Genomic DNA, 25,802 nt, shown 5'->3' on the forward strand with positions numbered 1-25,802 from the left:
TTGTACCTGGATACAAGTGGGAACTTCCCCTTGTCTTTATCTTCATCTTCATTTTCAAATATATAAATACTTCCGTGAAATCAATACACAATCAATTGACAGCACTAAACCTGAGGCTTTCTACTGATACAACATGTATAATATTGTACAGCTAATATGAAGGCCCTCCGTCCATGCTCTTCTCAGCTGTACAGATGGGGATGCACCTGGGAGCTTCGGAGGAGAGTAATGTTGTTTGCCGTGGCTTCACAGAGAAGAGATGAACCTTCTTCTATTTCAATACATTCCTCTGAAGACCGGATTTGTTCGACATATGCTTGCCCCATATTCTTCATACTCTGCTTTTGTATGGCAAGCCTGCATAAATACAAGCATCCTGATTATATCCAGCACTATTAACAACAGAAGCAGGCAAGTGGGAGGATCAAGAAAACAAAGCGCAGCAAGGATGTAGTAAGGAGAAGTTTGATGTTCCGCAATGGAAAGCAAAGGCAGACTGAACTCCTAAAATTCATAATAACACATTAAACATTTAAACCTTGGGAGCCAGCCCAAACATGAACGACCATATGTCATGATGTTGATACACGATATAGCATTGAGTGTTGCAGCCCCTAATAAATATTAGGTTTATAATTACCAGTGCCTTTGTCAGATCAGTCTTTGTAAGTGTTGCATTTTAAATCAGAAGGTTTGCTAGTAACCAAAAGACAATATATATCTGACATGATACCATATAGGTTTCTATTGAAACTAGCTTGCATCAAATTCACATAGAAAAATCATTCCATACAAACTTGTCAGGAAATTTGAATACCCTCCTTAGGATGGTTGATTATGGTAGTTTCATCCTACTGTGATGAACAATCATATAACCCCACAACCTCAGTTGAAAGTTGCAAACAAGCAAGAACTGTAATGGCTTGGCTGGGTTGACATAAGTAGTTTAGCAAGATCCCTCTCACCAGGCCTTGGGCCAAACAATATATGGTCTGGGTTGGGCCCAGGCCTAAAAACTAAGACCAGAATCAACATTAGACTGGTTCAAGCAAGCCTGGGCCCAGCTCAAAGCCCAAACATGACAGAATATCTAATATGTTAGACATATCATATACACCATCAGTAGATGTCATGAATTGAATCCTGGCCATTAATTGAATGGATGGCTAAGATTGTCCTTAGCCCTAACTGCCTCATTTTTTGCCCCATTCCCATTCCCACCAGCCATGGTCATCCTTACTGCTCTGATCCCCATGACAAGGGAAACCCAGTGATTCACCACTTATCTAAGATACCAATGGCACCACTTGCCCAACATCCTTCAGCCAGTATGCTTGCCTTCACAATCTTGCCCACCCAAGTCCACGGGAAGGGGTGATTGTAATATTCCCACCGGATCATGATGTTTATAGATTTGGAGATTCATTGGGCATTGTATGTAATGTCAATGTCCCCATGTTCTAAACATAATCAATGATAGACAGCTCCTTGAGCCTAGTTTCTTCTCTCCCATTCAAAAGAAAACCCTATTTCTCAATTTTTGTTTCTATTATCCAATCTAGAATTTGACTAAGAAGGATCAGGGTTAGGGATTACAATGAAGAGGACCAGTAGAGTAGGACATGGGATGCAACAAAGATGCTAATTCTCCCTTGTCAGGCTCATTTGGGCCTCTGCTGTGGCAGCAAGGCCTTCCAAAGATTTTCAGGCTCAGTCCTGGCCACAGACTAATTAAGTCGGCTCATACTTGGGTAATTGGTGGGCTGATCCAAACCAAGACCATCAAGAGCTTCAGGCTCAACCCTAACCTGGTGCTCCCTAGCATACAGAGTTTGGTCTTAGCAGACCAAAATGCTGCAATACAACTTAAGTAATAGTATAAACCAAGATGTATATCAAACTCTTATTAAAATAATCAAAAATGTGGATGCAAAGATTCACTGTATGCAAGTGTGCATTCACATGTATGTGCCTATGCATCTCTAAATATTTTGTTACATTTGCCTTGGTTTATAGCATCATTTTCCCTCTCTCTCACGTCTAATAAAATTTCAAAGTTTCCTCTAGGTTGCACATGCTCAAGTTTTTGAAGTTGCTTCGACGATGCACACGCTAAAGTGAGTCTCCCTATCCACAATTTATCCTCCAAAGTTTCATAGCAGGTCCTTGTCTTACCCAAGGCACCATTTCGTAGAAGGTTGATGACTTAGTCATGAAAATAAGAGCAACCAATCCAATAGAACCTCCTCCTCATCCTCAAGCTCATCATCATGATGATGACGATGACCACGACGACAATGACAACGATGATAGTGATGATGATGATGATGATGTAGGTCTGATCTATACACAGCTCAATGAAAAACTATGCCTGAATTACAGACATGGCTCAAGCTATCAGTCTCTAGTTGACAATCCATACTTGGCTGAAGAAAGGCTAGCCCTAGAAACATCTCCAGTCATCGTAATCCACTGACATTCCTATTATAAGTGGTTTATGTTTCATGCAATAGTAAAGAATAGATAAAAACAATTGATTGACACAAAAGATGACTCAGATGTACAAAAGGCAAAAGAAAACATTTGTATTTAAAGTATTAAAGGTTTTCTATTAGTTAATATCTCAGCTCTACAAAATGCAAATCAAAATGTGAAAAGATTCTCCATTTAATTGTTTTTGTAGAAGACAAATGAATAGATGGTTATTTGAGATGAATTGATGGTGATTTAAGGGTTTCCTTAGATACCTACCATACATGTATTTCATTCTAATTCAAATATAAATAAGTTATCCACCTGGGGAAGCATTTCAAGAAATTATTATTCGATCAAAGTTCCATAAATTTTATTACTACTACCCATAATCAAGCGCACATACGAACTCTACAGATTTTTATAACATGAGCTACATTATATTGTTTTAACCTACAAATTAGGCAAACATAAACATGGGTGGAATTTCTCTCCCCTTTAATATCACCATAACATCAAAATGCCACGAACACTAATCAATAACCTGGAAATGACATCTTTATCACTAAAGTTTATAAAAGTTGATGAGTTTTCTCCTTTTCTCTTACTTTCTTTTGCTCGCCTCTTCTATTTTATGTCCCATCTTCCTTCTCATCACGGTTTCTCCATCATCCCTCATGCCAATGACAGCCCAGTTTGATATTGTACCAAACTATACAGTGCCAAGTTAGTAAAATATCTAGCCATGCATCAAGGCTCATAACAATATAACAATGTGCTGGTTTTATGTCTGTCGATGTTGATATTGCTGGGAAGGGACATACCTAGTATCATGCCTTAAATGTTTTGATACAGTACATGTCATACAACAAGGACTATCATGTCTCTTCAATCCATGATCCCATACCAGTTACCATCTCAAGTTCTCTGAGAGTACTAATGCCCCCTTCTTTCATCTAAGACACTGTAGAAATTGCTATCAAGACCTGGCCTAACAATCAGCTCCTCCACTCTTATGTGATAATCGGCTCCATTAGTGCCCTCAAACTCTAGGTCAGTGATTTCGTGGTCTTTCCAATCTTGATTTTGCTTCTTCATTTTAAAAAAATTGGGCTCTCCGAAGTGAGTAGGATAAGTAGAAATTGTTGTTTGGTCAATAACCGATGGTGATCATATTTGGGCCAAGGCTTCAAATAGATCTAGGTAAAGGGCTTGGGGTCTGTTCAGCGAGAGATTCCACATGAATCTCCTACATTTCCTCCATACATTTGAGATGGAGAGGTTTTGAGAGGTTTCTGAGTAATGGCCAGGTATAATGCCGCACTTGAAAGGCAAGCCAATGAGAAATGAGGAGAGGAGAACAAACATGCCCATTACAGTCAAAGTGTGAAATTCTAAATATTGTATGTGTATACCTCATCATTAAGGAATGGAAAACTATAACTAAACAATCTTCATCTTTTACTGATAGTATATGAGTGCAAACAGGAGATGGATGACAGAGCAAAATGAAAGAGGAAATGAGTAGAGCAACTTTCTTTTAGGTTAATTAGGAGTAGAGCTCTTAGTCACTTCCATACTGTTGAATGGGATGGTAGCATATTTTGATGGTACAATGATGGCATAGGTAGGAAACAATTAAAAAATACAAAATATAAAATTCTATAAAATCTTATTATTATATTTTTGACCTATGCGGGCATGTGTCTAGTCCCATATTGGTTGTGCAGTATGAAAATCTTAGATACTTATATAAAGTTAAGGAACTAAAGTAATACCTTCTAACTAGTTTTTTTGAATGAGATCTTAAATTGTTATAAATGGTACTAGAGTAGACCTAGCCTGACCTATTTATGACTAGGAGACATTGTAACACAAGCTCTTTTTGGAGCTGAGCATAGAACAATCATAGTGTTTGTGATTGGATTTGCTTGGATTTGGATCTTTAGACTAACGAGGACATCAGGACTCAAATGAGAATTTTTGTGAGGACCCAGGAGGGCATGTGTTTAATTCTCTATTGGTTATGTACCAGGAGGATTTTGGATACTTATAAAGGACCAAAGAACCCAAATAATATCTTCCAACTTGGGTGAGGTCCTATTTGTTACACTAATGAAACAATAAAATTCACAAAAACTTCTTAGGAGCATCCAACTTCAAGATATGTTCATTCCAACCAAGTGACAACACTACCTCATGGTCACTTAGATCAAGATCTAGGAAATGGGAAGTTAGGACAATCACTTGGATCACAATTGCATCATGGGGGAACTGTTGACCCATGACCTCACCATGGAAAAATGTCGGTTCAGTTTGATGGTTTTAAAACACTGATTCAAATTTTTTGATGCTTAAATTTTATTTCTTCAAGAAATATTTTAGGACTACGAACATCATGTTCAATGTTCATGCAGCAACATATCTGCAACATAAAGCTTGTAATCTATTTTCCTTTTTCTACTAGGTTCTATCAGTAATTAAAAAACATAGTGAGCCTTTATTTCCCCCTCACAAGGACATACAATTCAATATATTATAGCAATATGGAGAGAAAGAGGGGGAGAAGATAGAGAGAGAAGGTGGGGGGAGAAGATACCTCATAAAATTCAGGTGTGGATGCAAGTACTGAACCTCCAAACCAAACGGCGAATCTCTGGATAGGATGGCTGACTACATTAACTTCAATGGGCTGAGACTGGAACAAAAAGGTTAAATAATCAGCCCAGCTCACGCACATGCACGCATGCATGCGCGCATGCACACACACATATATATAGTGAGAGAGAGAGAGAGAGAGAGAGAGTTTGCCTACCTTAACATCTCCACCAAATCGAGCATCGGATGCAACAATTCGTGTATCCACTATCCTTTTTACATCTCGCTGCAATCTTCTATGGAAGTCCTTGAACATGGTTGATCCTCCAGATAACACTATATTCTGGTACAGTGATTATAAAGACAGTTATGAAGAACATGAACGCTTAGATATAAGACTATGGTATGATGGTATTATCATCTCATATACCTTATACAAGGCCCTCCTTGTGTCTATTGGGGATGACTGGATGCACTTATCAATTACAGCAGGTAAAGGAGTGGTAAAATCACTACTGTATATCTCAGGATGGAAGAAAAGCTGCATATAATATAGAACATTAAAATATTTTGTGTTGGAAATCGTTAGCAAGCATTATAATTTGTGAGTTTTATAAATGTAAAATCTAGTAATATTCCGCAAGTAAGATCAAGCAATAGAAAATAAAAATGATTGCTCAGCTTAATGGTCCACTTATATGCTTACGCCAATGACTGTTTCTCTTTCGCAATAGCAAGTGCAATGAGCAAAATGATTAATTGATAGCTTGATACATATTTTTGGGAGAGAATTGTTAGACATACTTGAGAAAAAATTCTGAAAATGATTGCAGTGTACTGGAAATATTCTTAATCAAGATCAGGACCTACCTTGAAGGGTCTGCTCTTGGTGGACAATGTAAATAACCTAATCTCTTCCTTTATATATTAATATAAAGAACAACCAAAGGTTGTCATCAACCATGCAGAAAGGGGTTTTGGTAAAATTTTAAAACTTCATGTCAGAGACATATGCCTAGCATATTGGGCAGAACACATTCGTTTAAAACCAAATTGTTTTGGTTTTAGGTTACAACTTTGGCAAATTTAATTTTTTTGTAACCTCCAGACTAGGAGAAATTTCTAAAACCATATAAAATCAAGAAAATTAAAAGAAAACATATAACAATGTTTATATGATTTGATGATGTTTTGTTAAAAGAAAACATATAACAACGTTTATATGATTTGATGATGTTTTGTAGGTTCTAATTGCATGAACCGTAATACAAGGCTTCAGAAATACCAAGTATTAAAAGTTTAGGATAAGAATTATAATTATTATGTATCACAATTAGAAATATGTGAAATTACATGGATGCCTTTTCAAATCATTATTTACTTGTGTATCCTTAAAATGATTTTCATTTTGCATGTCTATTCCCACCATCACAATCCATCAAGCAATGCTAGTTAATTGGGTTTTAACGGGGTTCAAAATGAACAGAAAATTTGAATGACCATTATACCCTTGATATGGGATTTCAGTTTGACCTTTTTCCTTTATATCTTTCCACAGCTCCTTAAACTCAATATCCATGACCTTCCTCAAACCCTCCATCATGATCATTAGCCTTGGAGTTGCCAAAGCCAGGAAAGGATGGAAGTACTAGGGAAGGAGGAATAAAAGAAGGGGGACTTGGGTTGAGATTAGGACTGGATCTGGCCTGGTTGGATAGGGAGAAGACAGGGATGACAAAGGAGGTGGTGGTGGGAGGTGCCACTGAGGGCGGAGGAGAAGGGGTGTGAAAAGGATTAGGAGACAACAGAAGGAAAAAAAAAGACTTGGGTTGGGATTAGGACTGGATTTGGCCTTGGTTGGATAAGAAGAGGAAGGGAATGGCAGAGGTGGTCATGGTGGGACAGGCAACCATAAGCACGGAAGGGGTGCACAAAGGAGGAGAGGAAGGTGGGTGGAGGAGATGGTGAAAGGGGTTGCCATGGGGCTTGGCCCAGACAATTAGGAACCATGCAAGGTAGAAATGAAAAGGGTGCAGCTCGAGAGGCAAAAGAGGTGGGTGGGAGAACAAAGAGTTAAAGGAGTGAGAAGGGGTGGTGGTGCGAAGGCTTCCATGGGCAAAAGAAAAAGCATGTGAGCAAACATGGAGAGGAAGGAGAAAAGGGGAGATGAAGGTGGGTAGTAGGAGGAGCTGCCATGTGCCTTGGCTCAAATAGCTAAGATTCTGTCAAGTAGCTCTAGAGCAGAGTGATCTCAAGGAAGTGGGCCGATGAGATGTACGAGGCAGTGAAAGACATGGTGGTGGAAGGAGTCAACATGGGCCATGACCTAAACCGTAGAGATTCATGCTAGGCAATAGTGGAGAGAAACCATCTAGGCAAGGGACTTATTGAGCAAGGGACGTCTAGGAACGAGGAGAATAGGATGCACCAAGGAGAGGGTGGAGTGGAAGGGGTACAATAGAGGAGGTCATGGAAGGGACCAAAATGGTTGTCAGCTTTGCTTTCAAAGGAATGGAAATGTGATGATGCTAGCACAAGGAGGGCCTTGATGCTGTAGAAGCAGTGGGCACGAGCAATGTGACAAATGGCAAGTTTGATAGCACCTAAAGCACATTAAGGGTCACTGAATGGGCCCGTAATGGATGAGAGGATGGAGATTGGGTCATTATTGTCATTCCAATTACAAATAACTAATCTCTAACATGATTGTATGACATGTGATGGCAAGAGCAAATTTGTAACAAGAAAAAAATTTATAAGTATATACAAGAAATAATTATGTTGAAAGGGCATCCATAACTCCTGCAATTTTGCATATATCAAAGCGTCTACTTGTAAAAAACTTTTTTTTTGAAAAAAAAAAAGCATCATTGGCTGGGCTCATATTGAAATCAGGTCATTTGGGTTAAAGAAAAACATCTTATTCTTTCTCAAATTTGATTGGGCTTAAAATAATTTGTTAAAACCAATTCCCTATCCATACATACAACTCCCGTACAAGTTGGTTGGTTTAGCATAACTAGTATACAAAACTTTGGTTAAGATGCATCTGATATTGGATATGGAGTTCTCATGCAAGTATGGATCGCCTGCATAACACTTTAGTTGCTTTAGCGAAAATTTCAGCAAATAATCTAAGCCATGTTTGTAACAAATTTTATGCTTTAGTTTTTCATAAGTTTCTTCTACTAAGGCAATCAAGAGCTATATAAGGCTTAATAGATCCCTGATTTCTACTATCATATGTAATCAACTATTCCTTTCAGCCTATCTTTTGATGATTTGGCATGTTGGCAGTTTTTCTGTATAGGTAGTAAAAACAAGACCCATAATGCCAGCAAACCTAGCCTATTATCCCATTCCCTACTCTACACCCTCTGAATCCATGAAGCAACAGTCCTTCCCCTTCCTCCATTTCCATCCAAAACTATGAACCAGTCAGATTCTCTCTCTCTCTCTCTCTCTCTCACATATGAGGGTGGGTAGGACAGCAAGCACAGATATTAAGTGGGTTGGATGACAAGCAAAGATTTTAAGTCATAGCTCCCCTAGTTTAGAATCTGCTTTGAAGACTTCATGGAACCCTAATCAAAAGAGACTATACAAGCTGATCGATGTCATATCAGAGAAAACAAAATCCCTTATCTTTACTCCATTCATCTCTTTTAACACCCCGAGAGAAACAAAGTGGGTTTCGAAAACACGGAGATTGGGGAGCAATAATTCCAAATATGTGTAAATCAAACATACCTTTTTGGAAGAACACGAAATGGATGAATAACATGCCAAATGACTAAAATTATTTTTTGACTGGACTCAATGCCAAGATCACAATGCTAAATGCATGGATGGATTATGGTTTTCGTGAATAGAATTTTCACTACAGTTGGTGCAACCTTGCACTGAATAAGGTGAATAGAGTAAACTCAACATACCACCAGATCATCAAATATTGCAAATGATACTAGCATTTAGAAGCAAACATCTAAGAAAGTGCAGATATCACACATCAGTGATAACATTTCTGCTGGAAGCAAGCAGAGTAGCAGGAAGCAAAACAGAGCAGCAAAGAGCACCTAGGAACAAACTAGCCAGCTTGGTGGCAGCACACTAGCAGTAGCGGTGGCAGCTAGTGGTGAAGGGGTGATGATTATGGTGGCAGCAGTAGTGCCAGCAAGTGATGGTCTGATGCAGATCTTATGTGATCAAAACAGGAAATTAAAAAAGGAAAAGATCTTACAGGTTTGACACTAAAATCCATCTTGACATACGCATTTTGATACCCAAATCTGTATATATATTCAATTACTGGACATTAAAGTTCCCAGTTGCAGATTTTATTGGGTTTCCATGATTTACCTTTGGCTCAAATGACTTTTTGTTTGAACTTTAAGAGAAATTTACTGAATACCCACTGCAAATTACAATGGATGAAACATGCCTTAAATTAAATATCAATAACAAATAACTCAAGCAAGGCCTGAAAGAGATAATCCTCTTTCGTAACACAGTAAATTTCTGTCAACTGGATAACTAAAAAAGAACTGAAAACTTTTTCATATAAACATATATAATTTCATACAAATAAACATGCTGGCATGGGGTGGATACAAGACAATAAAATGAAAAGCCTACCTCAGGCCCAAGAAAGCGCTCATATCCTATATCACAGGAATATGGTGCTCCTGTCTTTGGTTTAACACCAGTCCAACGCTTGATGTACTTAGAAGGCTCCTTATCATGCTTATTGAATTCCTAAGACAATATGATGTAAATAATCACTAAATAAAGTGCTAGAGGTTTTTCTTCTGAGATACTATTAACAGTAAATCTTTGCATTGTGCTCAAGCTTATTAGAAGCAGATGCACAAATTGCTTCTGAATATACATGTACTGATAAAGAGCTGATCCATCAGGCAAAGCAATGTGTCCAAGTAATATTTAGTCAATGGAAAGTCCAAAAGGGAAAATAGGTCAATGATATTAACCCGGTAAGGGACTGGTATAACAAGCAATTCTATGACATAACATTAGATGACAAGTTAGGTCAACAAGTAAAAGATAGTGAACAAAGACAAACTATACTAACACATAAACCATAATAACTTATCATCCCATACAGAACTCATGCTGCTGCAGATATTATAACTATGCATGTTTAGTGAGTAAATTTTTCTTCACTAATTTGATAACAAAAACCCATTAACATGCTCTTTACGATGATAAAATTGGTGATAGCAGAGCAAAGTACTTTTGTGGGCAAGGACCACTAATTAAAAGTTTTGGAACCAGAAAAATCTACTGGTTAATCCATGACCAACAAGCCTTGCCCCTTCCACTTGGGAATGAATTTAAGGATCAGGTCAAACGAAGAAAAGTCTTGAGTCATTTTGCTACTTATGCATAACCATAATCAGAGATATGAAAATGTGTCTGGGCATTATAACCAACATAAAAAGAAGTATTTCTACTATATTATAAATAAACTATTTTCAAGATGTAACTACAAAATGACCTCCATGCCGGAATTATACTTTATATCGAGCTCTGTGGGAAACTCTACCTAGAGAGGGGAAAAAACGTACAGGTAGAGGTACAGAAACATTCATATAAAGTAAGAGTTAAGAAGACCCATCAACTTCAGACACTGAAAATATTATGCTTATGAAGTTTAAAATCTGAGATGCTGATGACAAGGTATGCTTGTCATTTAAGTTTTGCAGCTAAGAGAGGGCTTTGTCACTTTGGTTTAAAATCTGTGGAAGGTTTGATAGGCAAAACAAAGCTGCAGGATTGTATCAGCTTACCATCAAATTCAGAAGTTGATACTGTAAATTTGTAAACAAATGGTACGAAGTTGATATAGCATTGTCCTAAATTGGATGTTTACCGAAAATCGAGATCCAAAAAATAATAAGAATTTAGATCTAGTTTTCTTAATATTTTGCTGAAAATTTGCAGCAAAAAGGAAAGCTATGATATATGAGGTTTTATGACTTACCATGTTGCGCAATAAAGAGGAAAAATAGATTAGTTTAACAGAAATGAGAATTTAATGTGGTGGTATAAAAATTGGAAAGAACAGTGCAAGGAAGAGACAAAACTAAGCACCTGTAGGAGTTGCAATAATTGAAAACAAAATGACGGAGCCAATTTAGATGTTACGGCCATATATAAGGAAAAATGTAAGGAGGCTCCAGTATTCAGAATTAGTAAAACCTATGTTCAACAGTTTAGGAAGAACATAGAAAGGTAACATGGATGAAAGTAATAGGAACGAAAACAGAAAAGCTTAAAAATAACACCAGACAAAAAATCTTAATAAAACTACCAGCGAAGCAAAACTGTAAAGCTGATATCAAATATTCAGGAGAAGGCTCAATGATTATGCCCATCGTCTATGGCAAGAATTGAAGTCCCACACCAATACCCACCCTGGTTAGGTCCCGAGTTGATATGGTACTGTGACAGGTCAGGACAAAACAGAACAACCACTAACAATAAGCATGAAGAGGGGAAAAATCAGAAATAAAAAAGATCTTGGGGCCCACCACCATCCCAAGTGTGAAGGCATAAATGTCCTGGTCTATCCCAGTTGGCACGACATACCAATTAATCAGCAATCTAGAGTCTTAGGGGCATACTGGGTACCATTTTTTTCATTGGAGCAGAACAATACCAGCAGGATGTGCTGGGACGCACTGCGACATAAATCCTCGACTCTTTGGTTTGTTTGAAACCAATTAGGTAACAATTTAACAACAAATACTAGAGTACTTACTTCAAGACATCTCAATCAATAAAAACATTTCAAATTATACAAAAAGCTTCTGTCTGGTTAACTATTAACATAAGAAGTTAAGACTGGAACCTCTAGCAGTAAGATTTGCTTTAGCTAGTAAAATGTCGGATTGACTAATTACAAATTCTGTAGCAACCATAGTGATATCCACCAAAAAACAATATTATTTATCTTCAACAGATACAAGCTCAAAGATATAACCACGGTTTTCCGTACCATGCCGAACCAGCCGGTACACCCCATATTGTACCGGACCGGCAGAAAACCGGCACGATTCGATCGGTAAATTCAGTACACCGACGGTATCGGGAGGGAAAGAGAGGGAAAGTGAGAAAGAGAGAGAGAAGAGGAGAGGGAGGGAGGTGGAAGCCACCGGAGGCCGGCGGTGGCCCGCTGCGGCCACTGGAGGCCTTCCGAGCCCCATATCACCCGATAAGACTTTCAAGAGAGCGAGAAAGAGAGAGAGAAAGCGCTCGGAGGAAAGGGAGGGGGCGACTATCGGACTGACGCTGCCTCCATCGTGAGGTCCTCAATGGCCGGCGAGCCCATGCCGACGGGCCTAAGGGCGGTCGAGCGAGAGGAGGGCCTTCGCGGCTCCGCCGGTCCGCCTCCTTCGAAACAAAATTGGGCCCGTAGGAGGTTTTTTTTTATTTAAAGACATGAAGTCAGCAATCCAGTTGCGGACTTCACGATTTTTTTTTAAAAAAATAGTGAAGTCAGCAAGTGGTTGTCGACTTCACCTATTCACGGGTTTTTTAAAAAAATCCGTGAAACAGGGGCCGATGCCCCTGCTTCACGCTCGGGGCACCGCCCGTGTGGATTGCACCGTTGGGCGGCCACGGTGGCAGCTGGACGCCATCCGATGGCCCCGCCCCCTCCTTCCCCTCCCTCCTTTTCTTTCTTTCTTCCTCCCTCTCTCTCTCTCTCTTTTTCTTCTCCCGATTTGGCTCCCATTTTCTTCATCCGTTCGTCTCAGTTCAGTATGGTACGAAATCATACCAAACCATACCGTCGGCCGTATCAGCCGGCGTACCAATTCAACAAAACTTGGATATAACAGTGAAAAGTATATTTTCGTTATAAAAATAAAAATATAATAAATAAAAACATTATGACAAGAAAAATTACCTTGACTATGTCTGAACAAGTGTAGCAATACATTTCTTTCACCTTCCGAGCTACTTCAAAAGAGTCTTCTGGTGGTATATGCTCTCCCCTTTCCTACAAATGAAAAAATTAGCCAATCATGAGCACCAAACCATAAATATATAATGTGCATCTCAAAATAAAAAGGCAGGACTTTCCTACCCAACAATAAAGTAGTTTGCTTAAATTAGTACATGCAAATGAACCATCAACCACTAGATCAATGCTGAACATCAATTCCCCATGCAAGCTTGCAGATATAGAGATAGAAAGAAGGGGGGAGAGTTTCTTTTCTTTTTTTTTTCCTCATGTTTGAGGGGGGTGGGGGTGGCTGGTCTATAAAGGTTGACCAGTCTGGTAGTTAGATTTATGTGACAAGGTTGTTTCATGTTGTTTTCAACTTTTCATTAATTCTATAGTATAATGTGAACTGTTGGTGAACTGTAACCATATTCTTTCCCATTTGTTCCAGCTATTTTTGTATATGTCATGCGTATTAAGGGGGAAATGCTTGAATAACATTTGCTTCGTATGGTAATTGTTCAATGGGTTGTATGATGCAATCTAAGGCCAGACTGAGCTAAGAAAATCTCTCTTTTCAAATTACTATGAATTTTAAAGATCATGTTTTTACAGTTTTTGTTAAGTAGTGAGCAGTAAGTAATTTGCTGAGACCTCAATTTGAAGCCAGCAAATCTATCAAGCTAGGAGGAAATCATATGTCCTCTTTTTTGTTTTCTCTTTTACCTTTGTCTTTTGGACTTCTCTCCTTGCATGTCTACCAACATAAGCTCCACATCACCATGATTATAATTAGACCTTATATAGGAAACTTGAATAATAGATGTGGATTTATTCTTAATTAACAAGGATAATAGTTTGGGGATTTATTCTTAATTAACAAGAATACAGATCAAATAACTGACAAAAGCCCCTTTATTTGGTGTAATTTTTTTACTTTTGAAAATTAAAAATTTCTGTCTATCTTCTCTTCACCCATCAAAACTAGTGGATCTCCATGTCTTTTAGTAGAATAAGCCTTTGGACTTGAGAACATACTGGTGTTAAATTGTAGAATCAATGACAACCCACCATCCTTCAATTTTCTTGCATCTGATCCACAAATTAAACGAAATCCTCTTTTGAGATGTGGTCATCCATATCTATTCAGAGCCCTAGGAGACAGAGAAATTCAAAGAAGCCTGGGAGCACTACATAGAAAAGCACAAATGGGACTCCATTATATTCTTGAAGTCCCTTCCACCAAGACCCATGTCTGAAAAAGTTTTGAAGTTTTGACAAGAAAATCAAAAAATTTTCAAAAAGAACAAATTGCATCTGATCCACAAATTAAACGAAATCCTCTTTTGAGATGTGGTCATCCACATCTATTCAGAGCCCTAGGAGACAGAGAGAAATTCAAAGAAGCCTGCGAGCACTACATAGAAAAGCACAAATGGGACTCCATTATATTCTTGAAGTCACTTCCACCAAGACCCAGGTTTGAAAAAGTTTTGAAGTTTTGACAAGAAATTCAAAAAATTTTCAAAAAGAACAAATACAGATACATACATACATACACTTCAGTAGTTCAAAAATTCATTAAATTTATCAAGAGTAGAGCTTTTGAATGCTTAGTTTATTCAATTTTCTTCATCATTTTCTAGTAAATTTTATAAATATTTACAATGTGGGCATTTTTTTGTCATATTTCAAGGTTGAATGGTTATTTAATTGAATTCACATAGTTATTGAATGTTATAGTTATTTTCACATAAGAAAGCAGAATCTATTATTATGAAAAATGTTGTTTCATGCTTAACTGTCCACATTGATATCTTTTTTCTCATTCAGCATTCATGTAGTAGTCTTTAAGAAGTATCTTGGCCCTTTATGAAGATTTCAGATATATCAAGAAGGAAAAAAAAAACACCCAAAAGTGACCGTATATAGCCTCCCCACTTCCTGAAATAAAGAAATGGCCACAGTATGATGTTTATCATCCATTTCCTCTTTTCAAGCAAATAAACAAGAAAGAAAAACCAACCAAAGTTGACATCATATACCTTAAGAAATAACGAAATGACTCCAACATGACAAACGGCCAAAAGAAAAAAACTTCAAAAAAAGAAACATCTATGGCTAGTTTAGCTTAGTCTTGGCCAAACTGATGCAAACCACTGAAACTAAACTGAAACCAGCAAAACTAGATAGAAATCAAGTCTTGAGTGTCAGTTTTGGCTCCATTCCAAATTCCAACTGAGACCAACCCATTTCAACAGAAATAGATCAGTTTTTGACCACAACTTCATACCTTGATCAGGAGCTCAAGGAAAAGTTGGGCAAGCATAATCAAAATTAACATGTAAAATTGAACACTTCAATGAGGTTTCAAACTGTACTTGATATAGCAAGCCAATTTATATGCCTGATCTCTTATCACTGGCCATATACAAGAAACTCAGTTAAATTGGCATGCATTTCATAATAAGATTTTTTGCTTGCATGTGTATGAGCTGCAAATGGCCCATGGAAATTAGGCAAACTGCAGCTCTAATGACTTCTAAAAGGTAGAGAGGATTAAACAAATGAGCCTCATACTTTCAAAAGCTGCTGAATAAATTGAGTAACATCCTTGCCCGCAATAGGAATGGATTTGATGCTACTCCCAATCACATAACCATCTGCAACTGGTACAACATGTGTAGCTCCATCTCCCACATCAACTACAACCCCTGTCATTTCACACTGAAAAAACAAACTGATCAACTTAATCAATAATATACAACACAATATTGATGTCAAAAAAATAAAAGGAAATGTAAAGAGAAAACAGTTTTTTCGAATGAAAATGTGTGCACCTAAAATTCTAAGTATAGCTATATAACAATGTGCAGATTCATCATAAGAAAAATAAGTTGAAAGACAACAAATTAAGTTATGAAAATCGATAACCTCAAGTTTATCAAATAGAAATTACCAATTACATTTCTTTTTATTGGATACTATTACTTCCTGTATCATGTACATGAGAGAATGTATACGTGGCTGAATCACCTGCTAATGCAAAGAGATAGTTTGATTAGACATGTATTGCTTTGCAATATCAACATTTGGTGCCGTTTGCACAGCTGCAGAAACATTTGTACGGCTAAATTGGGCATGTTTGGTGTTGCTTCTGCTTTTACAGAAGTTCCTTCTTACAAAACAAGAAGCTAGAAGAATGGTTATCCAGCTTCTCCTAAAAGTGCCTTTTGAATTTTCTTCTTGTGGAAGCACTCCTTAGAAAATATTACCAAATATTTGCTTTTTAGTAAGTAGTTTTTTGTGTTAAAAAGTAAAAAAGTACTCTCTTTAAGCAGCACCAACATCACCCTAAATGCTAGTGGGCCTACCCAAATACATTCAAGCTTTCCTAATATCTATTTCCATACTGGATACTGGAACTTCCAGTGAAAACATAAATGTGCAGTGATACTGATTTGGCTGTCTACTACTTGATGATTGCCTTAGAAGAATTCAGAGAAGAGTGGTTCATCAACATCATTTCAGCATTCTCATCTAATGGATATAAGATATATTGTAGGAAATTAGGGAGAAAACCCATTTTTGGATTTTTTTTTTTTTTTTGTTGCCTTGAATAAAGATAACATGTTCAGCAAAAACCTCAATTAAAAATGATCCTGATTGCCTATAATTTTCTTCTTTACTAATGTGAAGGGGCACCTTAATTCAAAATCCTTTACAGAAAGTTAGCAGATATTATGGTAGAATAACCAAGATGAGAGACATAAGTTGCCACCAGACATATACTATCTATTTTTCCCACTTTATTTGATCTGCCCAAGTCATATTATTCACTTTAAGGGCATTGAAACCCACTCAACAGATAAATACAATAGCAATGAAATATATACAAAACCATACACAGAATCAAGCTAGAATTCCGTCCACACAATTGCCAATGGCTTATCGCATTAGTACAAAATCAATGATGGAAAGTAAAATTTATTAATATTAGTAAAACATGAAGGAAAGAACTAGCTTACCTATCGGAAAGGAAAAAAGAATAAGGAAAAAAAAAAAAAAAGAAGACAAAATACAATCAGTGAAAGATTGAAACAAATTGACAGATTGAGAACTCTATTTAAAACTGTTTTTCTTAGGTCCAAAGAACCATAATTTCTTTGCTTTTGACTCAGGTCTTGAGAAAGCAGTTTTTCAGATAGCAATCTCTCTTTTCCGGCGAAACCAAACTACCTCGTGTACCAAATCTTATAATTTCAGTTATGAAAGATTCACACCAAAGCAATTTTTTGGCTTAGGGTTCTAGGACTCATGCTTGCTTTTTTCTGTTTCCAGTGTTCCAGTTTTAAGAGTGTTAGTGTACTTCAATTGTAGGTGATTTTCTGGCCCACAGTCAGCAAAGATGAGAATGCATGATGAAATCTTATTGAATAAGCAGCTTGTGCTCACTTAGTTCTTAAAGCGGTCCTCATTGTTAACTAAAACAAGTTTAACACTCTATGAAAAACAGTGCCACTTGCCATATATGCATCAGCCCATGCACTTGGGGGGAAATAGGAACAAAATGAAATGTGATAGTTCTACAGTCTAGAAGAAAACTTTCATGTTAAATACTAGGCTTGTCTTGTATTTGACCAGGGATTCCAGGTTTACTAGAAAAGAGATAAATATGTAGGAAGGAACAAAGTTGCTCAGCAATAAGATAGTCAGATCTGCTTCTATATCATCAATATTTAAGAAAGAATTAGAAAAGAAAAACAGAACAAAGAAATGGAAATAAAGTAAGAGAAGAGAGTAAAATTCTAATAATTGTATAACAGATGTGTCTACATAAAATGTAAAAGCTTAACAATTAGATTATGGCACATAAGAAGAAAATTAAGATACACATATCAACCAGAGCCCATCAAACATATATTTAGAGAAGGTAAACTCTAAGAAGAACTTGATTAAATAATGTATAAGATGACATACATTACCATGATGTATAAATATGATATAAAGTTTAAAAAATCGGATATAGTTTGAGTCATGTAACGTTTCTAGATGCTTATGGGTTGGATCTTTTATCGAGAACTAGAACAGGAGGAAGACCAGCTTAAATAGTGAAAGAGTCAGATCAACCCACGTTACTGATAATATAATGCCCAGTGACTACACCAACTCAACCAATTAGAACTCGCACTTATATGTTGAATCTAAAGACATGCATTTCCAAGAATTGAGTACCAAAAGAACGGGGAAGGAAAATAAACTTGTATTGCTAAATAAATGAAAATGCTTTAGCAACCACTCGCAATGCTAAATTGGAAATACTAAAACACATTCTTGCACTTCCAAGCCATGGTATTAATCATGCAACTGCTTGCCAGCAGGCATGCTTCTTAGAATATCACTATGTGCAACAGTATAAAATATAAAGAGGAACTAGAACCCATGCACACTAGTTTGAAGTTCTGAGGCAAGGACTGCCGAACAAGAACCGGTGGCCATGTCGGCCGGCCGGCCAGCGATACGGTTTCATATCGTTTCATGCTGGGCCGAACCAACAGGGCGGAGAAGGGGAGAGAGAGAAGAAAGAGGGAGAAGAAAGAGAGGAAGATAGAGATGGGGGGAGAAGGAGAGGAAGAGGGCCTTTGGCGGTCGCTGGAGGCAGTGCCGAGGGGCCTAAGGGTGGCCGAGGCCAGAGGAAGGCCTCTGCCCTCCTCCCATGGGTGAAGGCGGCAACAGTTTTAATGACTTCGCACGATAAAATCCAAAAAAAAAAAAAGTTGAAACAGGGGCGAACCCCTGTTTTGCACAAGATGAGGGCAGAGCCCCTCCTCTAGCCTCAACCGCCCTCAAGCCCCTTGGCACGGCCTCAGACAACCTCCGGCATCCCCCCTCCACTCTCTCTCTCTTCCTCTCTTTCTTCTCCCTCCTTTCGAGATAGCCCGTACTATTTTCCATGCTGGAACTGGACCAATTTTTCGCTAGTATGGTTCGGCACAATTCAGAAAACACTGTTCTGAGATGATAGAGCATGTAAATTAAAAGAGTATTTCCAAATTTGACAACCATAATAGTTTTAGCATATTAGGATTTAAATAAATAATATAAACAACATGTTCCAGCAGATATTAAAAAAGGTGATATCCTCACAACCACCACAAGGAACGTAAATAATCAGAGTATTTGCTGTGATGCAGTTATATATGAGAAAATGCATCCTTAATTTGCAACATGATAATTAATCCAATATATACACTTTTATGCATACAGGTCATTAACTTGTTCAAATTAGAGTGCGATAGAATTCTACCAAGGCTTATTACAGTAACTGTCTTAGCTGCAAATATAGGTTAATAAATGTTGCTACATGAGGAACAAACAAGCCTTTGTTTAGCTGTTGGAACCAACCTTGGAAGTAGTATATCCAGCAGCAAGGGCAAGGACAGGCTGGACTGCAATATACAGCCCAGGGACGTTAAATGTCTCAAACATGATTTCTCCTGTGTATTCACGATTTTCAGGAGCAGTCAGTGGGCTCTCGGTCAATAGAAAATAATGATCTTCAGGATCACAACGCAAGTAATTAAAAATACACTGTTGCCAAAATCGTTCCATTGTATCCCAATTTTCTACCTGTAAAATGGCATTGTTAACTCAAAAATGTTCACAAGGACCGCATAAATTGGAAAACATGACAGTTAGATAGCAAATATTATACCTGACCATGATGTATAGGATAACTAAGATTATATGTGCTGCTAGAGCGAGACCGTGATAAAGCCTCCTCTCCAATAAAAAAATCAAGATCAGCCATTACACCTGCACTGTGCTGTGCTAGCCAATTTCCCTTACTAGAACTCCTTGATGGGTTTAAGAAAGACTCATTGACCGCAACTACAGTAGGGATGATGAAGCATGGCTCAACATTGCCAGCAAATCCCATTTTTGTGTACCTAAATGCAAGAAACATGTGAAATAGTCAAGATAAACAGAAAGATTGATTGTTAAACCAACAAGCATAAGCAATACAAAACACTTGCTTATGAACGTGGACATGTTGGTGCAAGAAAATGAATGAACTTATAGAAGAGATCCAAAATGTCATTCGCTCCAAGTAGTTAAGCGTGAAATATTAGAATCGCCCTCTAAATCATTTATGCAATAGGGTGATCAGTAAATAGGTAAATTGAATCCCCCTCTCATCTTGATAGCAGATCAACATTTTCTAGGCAAATTTATTCATAATATTTCCTGGATTTGAGATCTGGAAGCAGTCCTAAGACAACTTTAATGCCAGTGTTCGGGATATGCTACAGCAGATGAGCCTCCCTCATTTAGAAAGGAAAATTAGGGTTTTATGATGAAAGTAAGGAAAAAAAAATCCTTACTATTTTTTGAGCAATGTCCTTAGGAGTTAGGCCTACTCAAACAAGTGAACAAGTTCATTGAATACTGAATTTCTTGCTCATCTAATGCCTTCTTATTTAGAAGCATCAAGATACAATGTATCAGAACACTCATATTGCTTCTTTGTTTACAGCTGCACTAGAAAAATGTAGAGAATAAATGGAGAGTTTTGGGAGGGGGATCTATTTGTAAAAAGTCCTTTCCCATGATGAATATACTTCATGTTCATAGTTGGGGAAAAAAAAGTGTGACATTGGAGAAAGAATCAAAAGTTTAGATAGCAAGGTTCGCCATCTTGGTATCGGACCCCAAACTAATACTATCCTATTATAGTGTTGGTAAGCATGTAGTAAGAGATGGCAAGGTGTACTGAGTATCGGTATGCTATGGTATATTTGGTATGGCACGGTATTGACAGATACAGCAAATCTTAATAGATAGCATACTCTTAGTACTAACAGCTCTTGACCGCATCTTCCCAAGGTTTTTGTCTATCATGGTTGATTACCATAACTATTGTGATGTACAGCCATGATGCACTAACTCCCTTAACTTTGCCTTAACAAACTGTCCTTTAATTAAGAAGTGGGTGGCCTATTTAATTTCAATGCTCTTCCCTGCAGAATTCTGTGTTGATGCCTCAATTCAATCAACTAGCTATGCACAAATATGAATAATGCAGACAATCAATTCAACCAAAGATGTTCAATTTGCATTATTCTGCATCAATCAAATATGATCTTGCCTTTCCATCCTGCCAGTTTCTATTCAGAATTTTCAACAAGGTTGATTTGTTCCCTGCTCTAGGTTTTTCAAGGTGTAGTATACTCCAAGACAAGCAATGAAGAATGGCAAAATGACTACCACATAGCAGCAAAATGCTAAAAATTGTTTGGTTTCCTAAATCAACTCTAGACAGGATTATTCAAAATAAAAAATTTCCAAACAGCAATTCAAATCAACTGATAACTTATTAAAGATTGCCCCTTGGAACCCAAGATATAAAATTCCACAGACCCATTAATGTATTGGAAAATCACTAGTTAGTAATGGGTTTTTTATAGTGCCAATTTTGGGTTCCAACCTGGTAGGTTCCAATTTGCGTTTCACATTGATCCATGACTATTAATTGCACGAAGCTTTACAATTAAGGCAAGTGGGTTCAAAACAGATGACAGTTTGGTTTGGTTTAATTTCAGGTGAACTAAATCCATCTGCAGCCCTAAGTAAAAAGCTATGAGGAACAAACAGACTCTAAGGATTAAAATAGTGGCGCAAAATGAAGTTTGATACAGGATTTAGTTAAAAAATAACAAGATACGTTTTAGATACAAGTTTACATGGATAAGTAATGTTCCAAGGGGCTTTTTTTAAAAAATGGATTCGACAAATCACAGAAGAAAGTACAGGAACAATTGCATTCCTTCTAGGATTTTACATGAAATTTAAAGCATTTTTTCAATCATTTCACTCTTTGACAATCCGCTTTGGGTCTTTTCAGGTTTTCTTTTGTAGTTACTCATTCTACCCAATTATATGAGGTCCAAGAAGTTGTTCTGGCAGTGCTCCCTTTGTTCATACTGTAGACTGAAAGCACCTTTCGAATCCCTCCTCCTCCATTTTATAGCTTATCAATGTTACCCATGGAGCATCAAGGGTTACTGCTAATGTTACCATGCATTTTAACAACTATTAAGCTGCACTGAAAAACCACAAAACACATTGAATCTTCTCAAGCAAAATTCAGATCCTCTATGGAATATAACATATGAAGGATCATACACTGTACAGAAGCCTCAACACCTTTGCATGCTTTCCTTCTTTAGAAGCAAGTCTCCACTAACTAACTGCACCCATATTGCAAACAAGTTCAAGAAAGTGACACTGACAGAAGTGCAGCAGCAACACGAGTTCAATATATCCCATATGTCGCGAACTCAATAGAAAATGGCAATCCATGACATCTAACCTAAAAAATCACTTTCCCCTTGCTAAAGATCCAATTAGTTTCATTTGAATACCCTGTTTGATCCTTCCAAAAGAATGAATCCAGTCTCAAAATCATACCTCAGCGTCCCCAGATCCAATAACTCTAGAGTCTCATTCCAAACTACACCAACCACACAAAGGACTCCGAACCAGAAACCCAACGTGCGTTCGAGGAAAAAACAATAAGAAGGTCAAGTTCTAACTAGATCTTCCACATTCCCAGCTCCCAATCCCCGACGACCATTGACGACCGTTTTAAGTCACAAAAAAACAAATAATACTAACACCAATCCCATGCTCAAAGTACCAAAACAAGAGCAAAAACTAAAAAAAAATGGAGAAAAAAATGAGTCAATCCAAGTCAACTCCACATTACATGACCAAAAGAGCTCTAATCGGGGAAAAAGAGTTTACCCGGTTCCGTTGTCGATGACAACGGCGGGCCGAGAAACAGCGTCCATCGGAGAGCGAGGCGGGGGTGGATCTGCCGACGAGATCCGAGAGGTGGCGCCGCCTAGGGCATCCGCTCATGGTAGTGGCCGCGTGCGGCGGAAGCAATGGGGGCGGGCGCTCTGGCCGCGTCGGCGAGAACCACAATCTCGCTAAGAGGGGAAGAGAGAGACGGGGGAGAAAGAAAGAGCAGCAGAGAAAGGAGTGGATCGGAAGCGACAGCGGCGGCTTAACGAGGGCGGAGGGCGTGGATCGGAAGCGACCGCGGCGGCTTAACGAGGGCGGAGGGATTCTAATTCCATCCGTGTGGTGGGGGGTCGGCGTGAGGCCCCGCCACGTTGCCTAACAGCGATCTGGACTTCGCAGCGGATATCCCAAGAAATATTAAGTACTGTGGACAGCGATGTTCCCGCTCTGGGTCCGTTGGGCGGCTCTGCGTCCGTGCGTTCGCCTTTCCCGTGGCTACCGCTTCTGCCTCTGTCACCTCTCTCTATTTTGAAATTGGTCGGGTCGGGCCAGGCTGGGCTGAGGGAGGAAAGACGGGGGATGTAAGTCTGGAGCCAAAGGCCAACGCAGTTCACCCATTAACTTCATAAAATTCTATAGAAATTTTTTATGCACCCCTGCAGTACAAAAAATCTGACATATGAAACTATCATTTTATTTTATTAAATTATATAATTATTATTTTTTAATATATATTTAATATTTATAATTTTATTTTTTATTTAAAATTTTGATTGATAAAAATATTCTTCTTAAAAATTATAACATCCTTCTAAAAATTATGACATCTTTTTTCTTTAAAAAAAAAGTTATGACACTCATTCCCAAAATTATGACATCTCTTAATAAAAATTATGATATTTTTTAACAAAAATTATGACATCTTTCATAAAAATTATGACACCCCTTTTCTTCCAAAAAAAAGTTATGACACTCATTCCAGAATTATGACATCTTTTAATAAAAATTATGACATTTCTTCACAAAAATTATGACATCTTGTGAAAAAATTATGATATTTTGTACAGAAAGTCATAATTTCAACGTAAAATATAACAACATCAGCACAGGATATCATAATTTTTTCGAAATGAAAAGATGTCATAATTTTTATGAAGAGATGTCATAATTTAAAAAAAATATATTTTCATCATTCAAAATTTTAAATGAAAAAATAGAACTGCTAACATTAAATGCACGTTGGAAAATGATAGCTATGTAATCTAATAAGATGAAGTAGTGCGCTTCACGTCATATTTTCTACACCACAGACAGTGCACAAAAATTTCTATAAAATTATATCTATACAAAATTTAGTTTACATGTTTCGCCTCGTCTCTTATTTATCTTTTTATCCATGCACTTTCACCCTACTAATATTTACTTTTGTTAGAAGAATCTTTCTATCTTTGTAGAAACTTTCTCTAATCTCTCCCGATAAGCCTTAACCAATCTTACCACTAGACCAACACTCTAATTTGCCCCCAGGCCAGATCCTATAGATATACTATAATGCTGCTTTCTGGTTATCCGTTAAAATAAATTGCATTCTATATAAACCTCTTTTCAAGAAAGAGATCGAATTAAGTCTTGAAACTCATAAAAGTCACCCTTGTAGTTTAACTCTTAAAATTCTCAAACTCTCTCCATGATTTAGCCTTTTTCCTTCCATTATCCTCAAAATGTTCATAGTTTCACTCCTCAAAAGCCATAAACTTTATAACCTCAGTCTCTTACCATCCCCTTTCTACCTTATACTTTACCAGCAATCCGAATATTAATATCTATTGAGGAATTAATCTTGAAGTAAAGTTAACATCCAACTCTCAAGAGTTTAATTTGAAACCCCTTGGTTATTGGGCTAGAGCTTCTTTCCAACAAGCATCGTTAGCTGCAAATGCTCCTATATCACTTCTTTGCTTTCCTCTTCATTTTTATTCCTACTTATCCTTTACCTTTTTTTTTTTTTCACTTGCTTGCTGATGTCAACTAATTATGCTCTTTTGTTAACTTTGATTTACTTATTAACTTAGTACCTTCCTAACTTCTTGTTTTTTCTTGCATTCTTACTTGCAATATTATTTTTTTCTATTTGTTTATTTGTTTGTTTTGTTCCATGCACTATTTGTATTTTTTATATATTTTATGTATATTTTAGTAATATTAGCATCGTACATATTTAAGGATGACAATGGATCAAATATGAATCAAATAAGCTATTACTCGTATCCACCCATACTTGCCTCAAGATGGAGATGTGCAAGTAAAGTCTTAAGGTGGGGCAAGCCGAGTAAAATGAGATGGAGTCATTTGGATGGAATGGATAGAGTAAAATTATAAAAAATCTTTTTTTATATATAAATCATTGATTTTATAACCATAAGAAGGAGATTTATGAAGAGTTACGTATATCTGGATCAAGTTCAAGATAGATTTTACTATTATCCATGTCTGTCTTGGATCCTTTGTAGATCGAAAAATATCTGCTCCATTTAGATTGTGTCGAATAGCATATCTGATATGGTAGAGTAAATTACCGCCCCTATACGTACTCTAAATATCTATTGTAGTATAAATGTTCTGATCAAATTTGTTTATTTGCTTGGGATCATAGAAAAGTGGTGCTAGGACCTACCAAAATTCAAGATGCAGTATATTTACATTTATTGGTACCCTTTTTTCACCCCATTCATCAATAAGTCCTATTGTCATTTAAATCATCATTAGATTTATTTACTTTATAGCCATACTTGATAGGGGCACTAGCACTAGGAATGGAAATATGTTACCTATCTGGTCGATTTCCATGTTTAATAGGGTTGGTGTACTACAATAAAAGCATTAGAGACAATTTTGAATCTCTTTAAAATAGATCAAAATATTTAAGGTGAGATTGTGTGTACGTAATGGTTTA

General features: G+C 37.3%; 1 protein-coding gene across 2 annotated transcripts; it reads right to left on the minus strand.

The window, feature by feature from the left end:
- LOC105051300 (actin-related protein 3) lies at window positions 1–23,118 on the minus strand. 2 transcript variants are annotated; one of them, XM_010931655.4, is made up of 10 exons: window positions 22,847–23,118; window positions 19,755–19,989; window positions 19,445–19,669; window positions 15,620–15,766; window positions 13,001–13,093; window positions 9,706–9,825; window positions 5,501–5,611; window positions 5,288–5,413; window positions 5,072–5,170; window positions 1–357 (listed from the first exon to the last, which is right to left on the minus strand). In XM_010931655.4, exons 1-10 carry the CDS (start codon window positions 22,891–22,893, stop codon window positions 277–279), a joined length of 1,284 nt encoding a protein of 427 aa, XP_010929957.1. In that variant the 5' UTR covers window positions 22,894–23,118; the 3' UTR covers window positions 1–276. The 2 variants fall into 2 exon arrangements, with proteins under 2 accessions (XP_010929957.1, XP_029122347.1); XM_029266514.2 differs by lacking the exon at window positions 5,501–5,611.
- Between the last annotated feature and the right edge of the window lie 2,684 nt (window positions 23,119–25,802).

The sequence above is a fragment of the Elaeis guineensis genome, chromosome 9 (assembly GCF_000442705.2).
Source record: "Elaeis guineensis isolate ETL-2024a chromosome 9, EG11, whole genome shotgun sequence".
Classification (NCBI taxonomy): Eukaryota; Viridiplantae; Streptophyta; class Magnoliopsida; order Arecales; family Arecaceae; genus Elaeis; species Elaeis guineensis.

Coding starts and splice junctions, on each gene's coding strand:
- LOC105051300 (XM_010931655.4), bottom strand. CDS start 22,893: ATGGACGCTGTTTCTCGGCCCGCCGTTGTCATCGACAACGGAACCGG. Junction 19,670..19,754: donor ATCCTATACATCATGGTCAG/GTATAATATTTG, acceptor GCCATTTTACAG/GTAGAAAATTGGGATACAAT. Junction 15,767..19,444: donor CTGGATATACTACTTCCAAG/GTTGGTTCCAAC, acceptor TTGTTTTTTCAG/TGTGAAATGACAGGGGTTGT.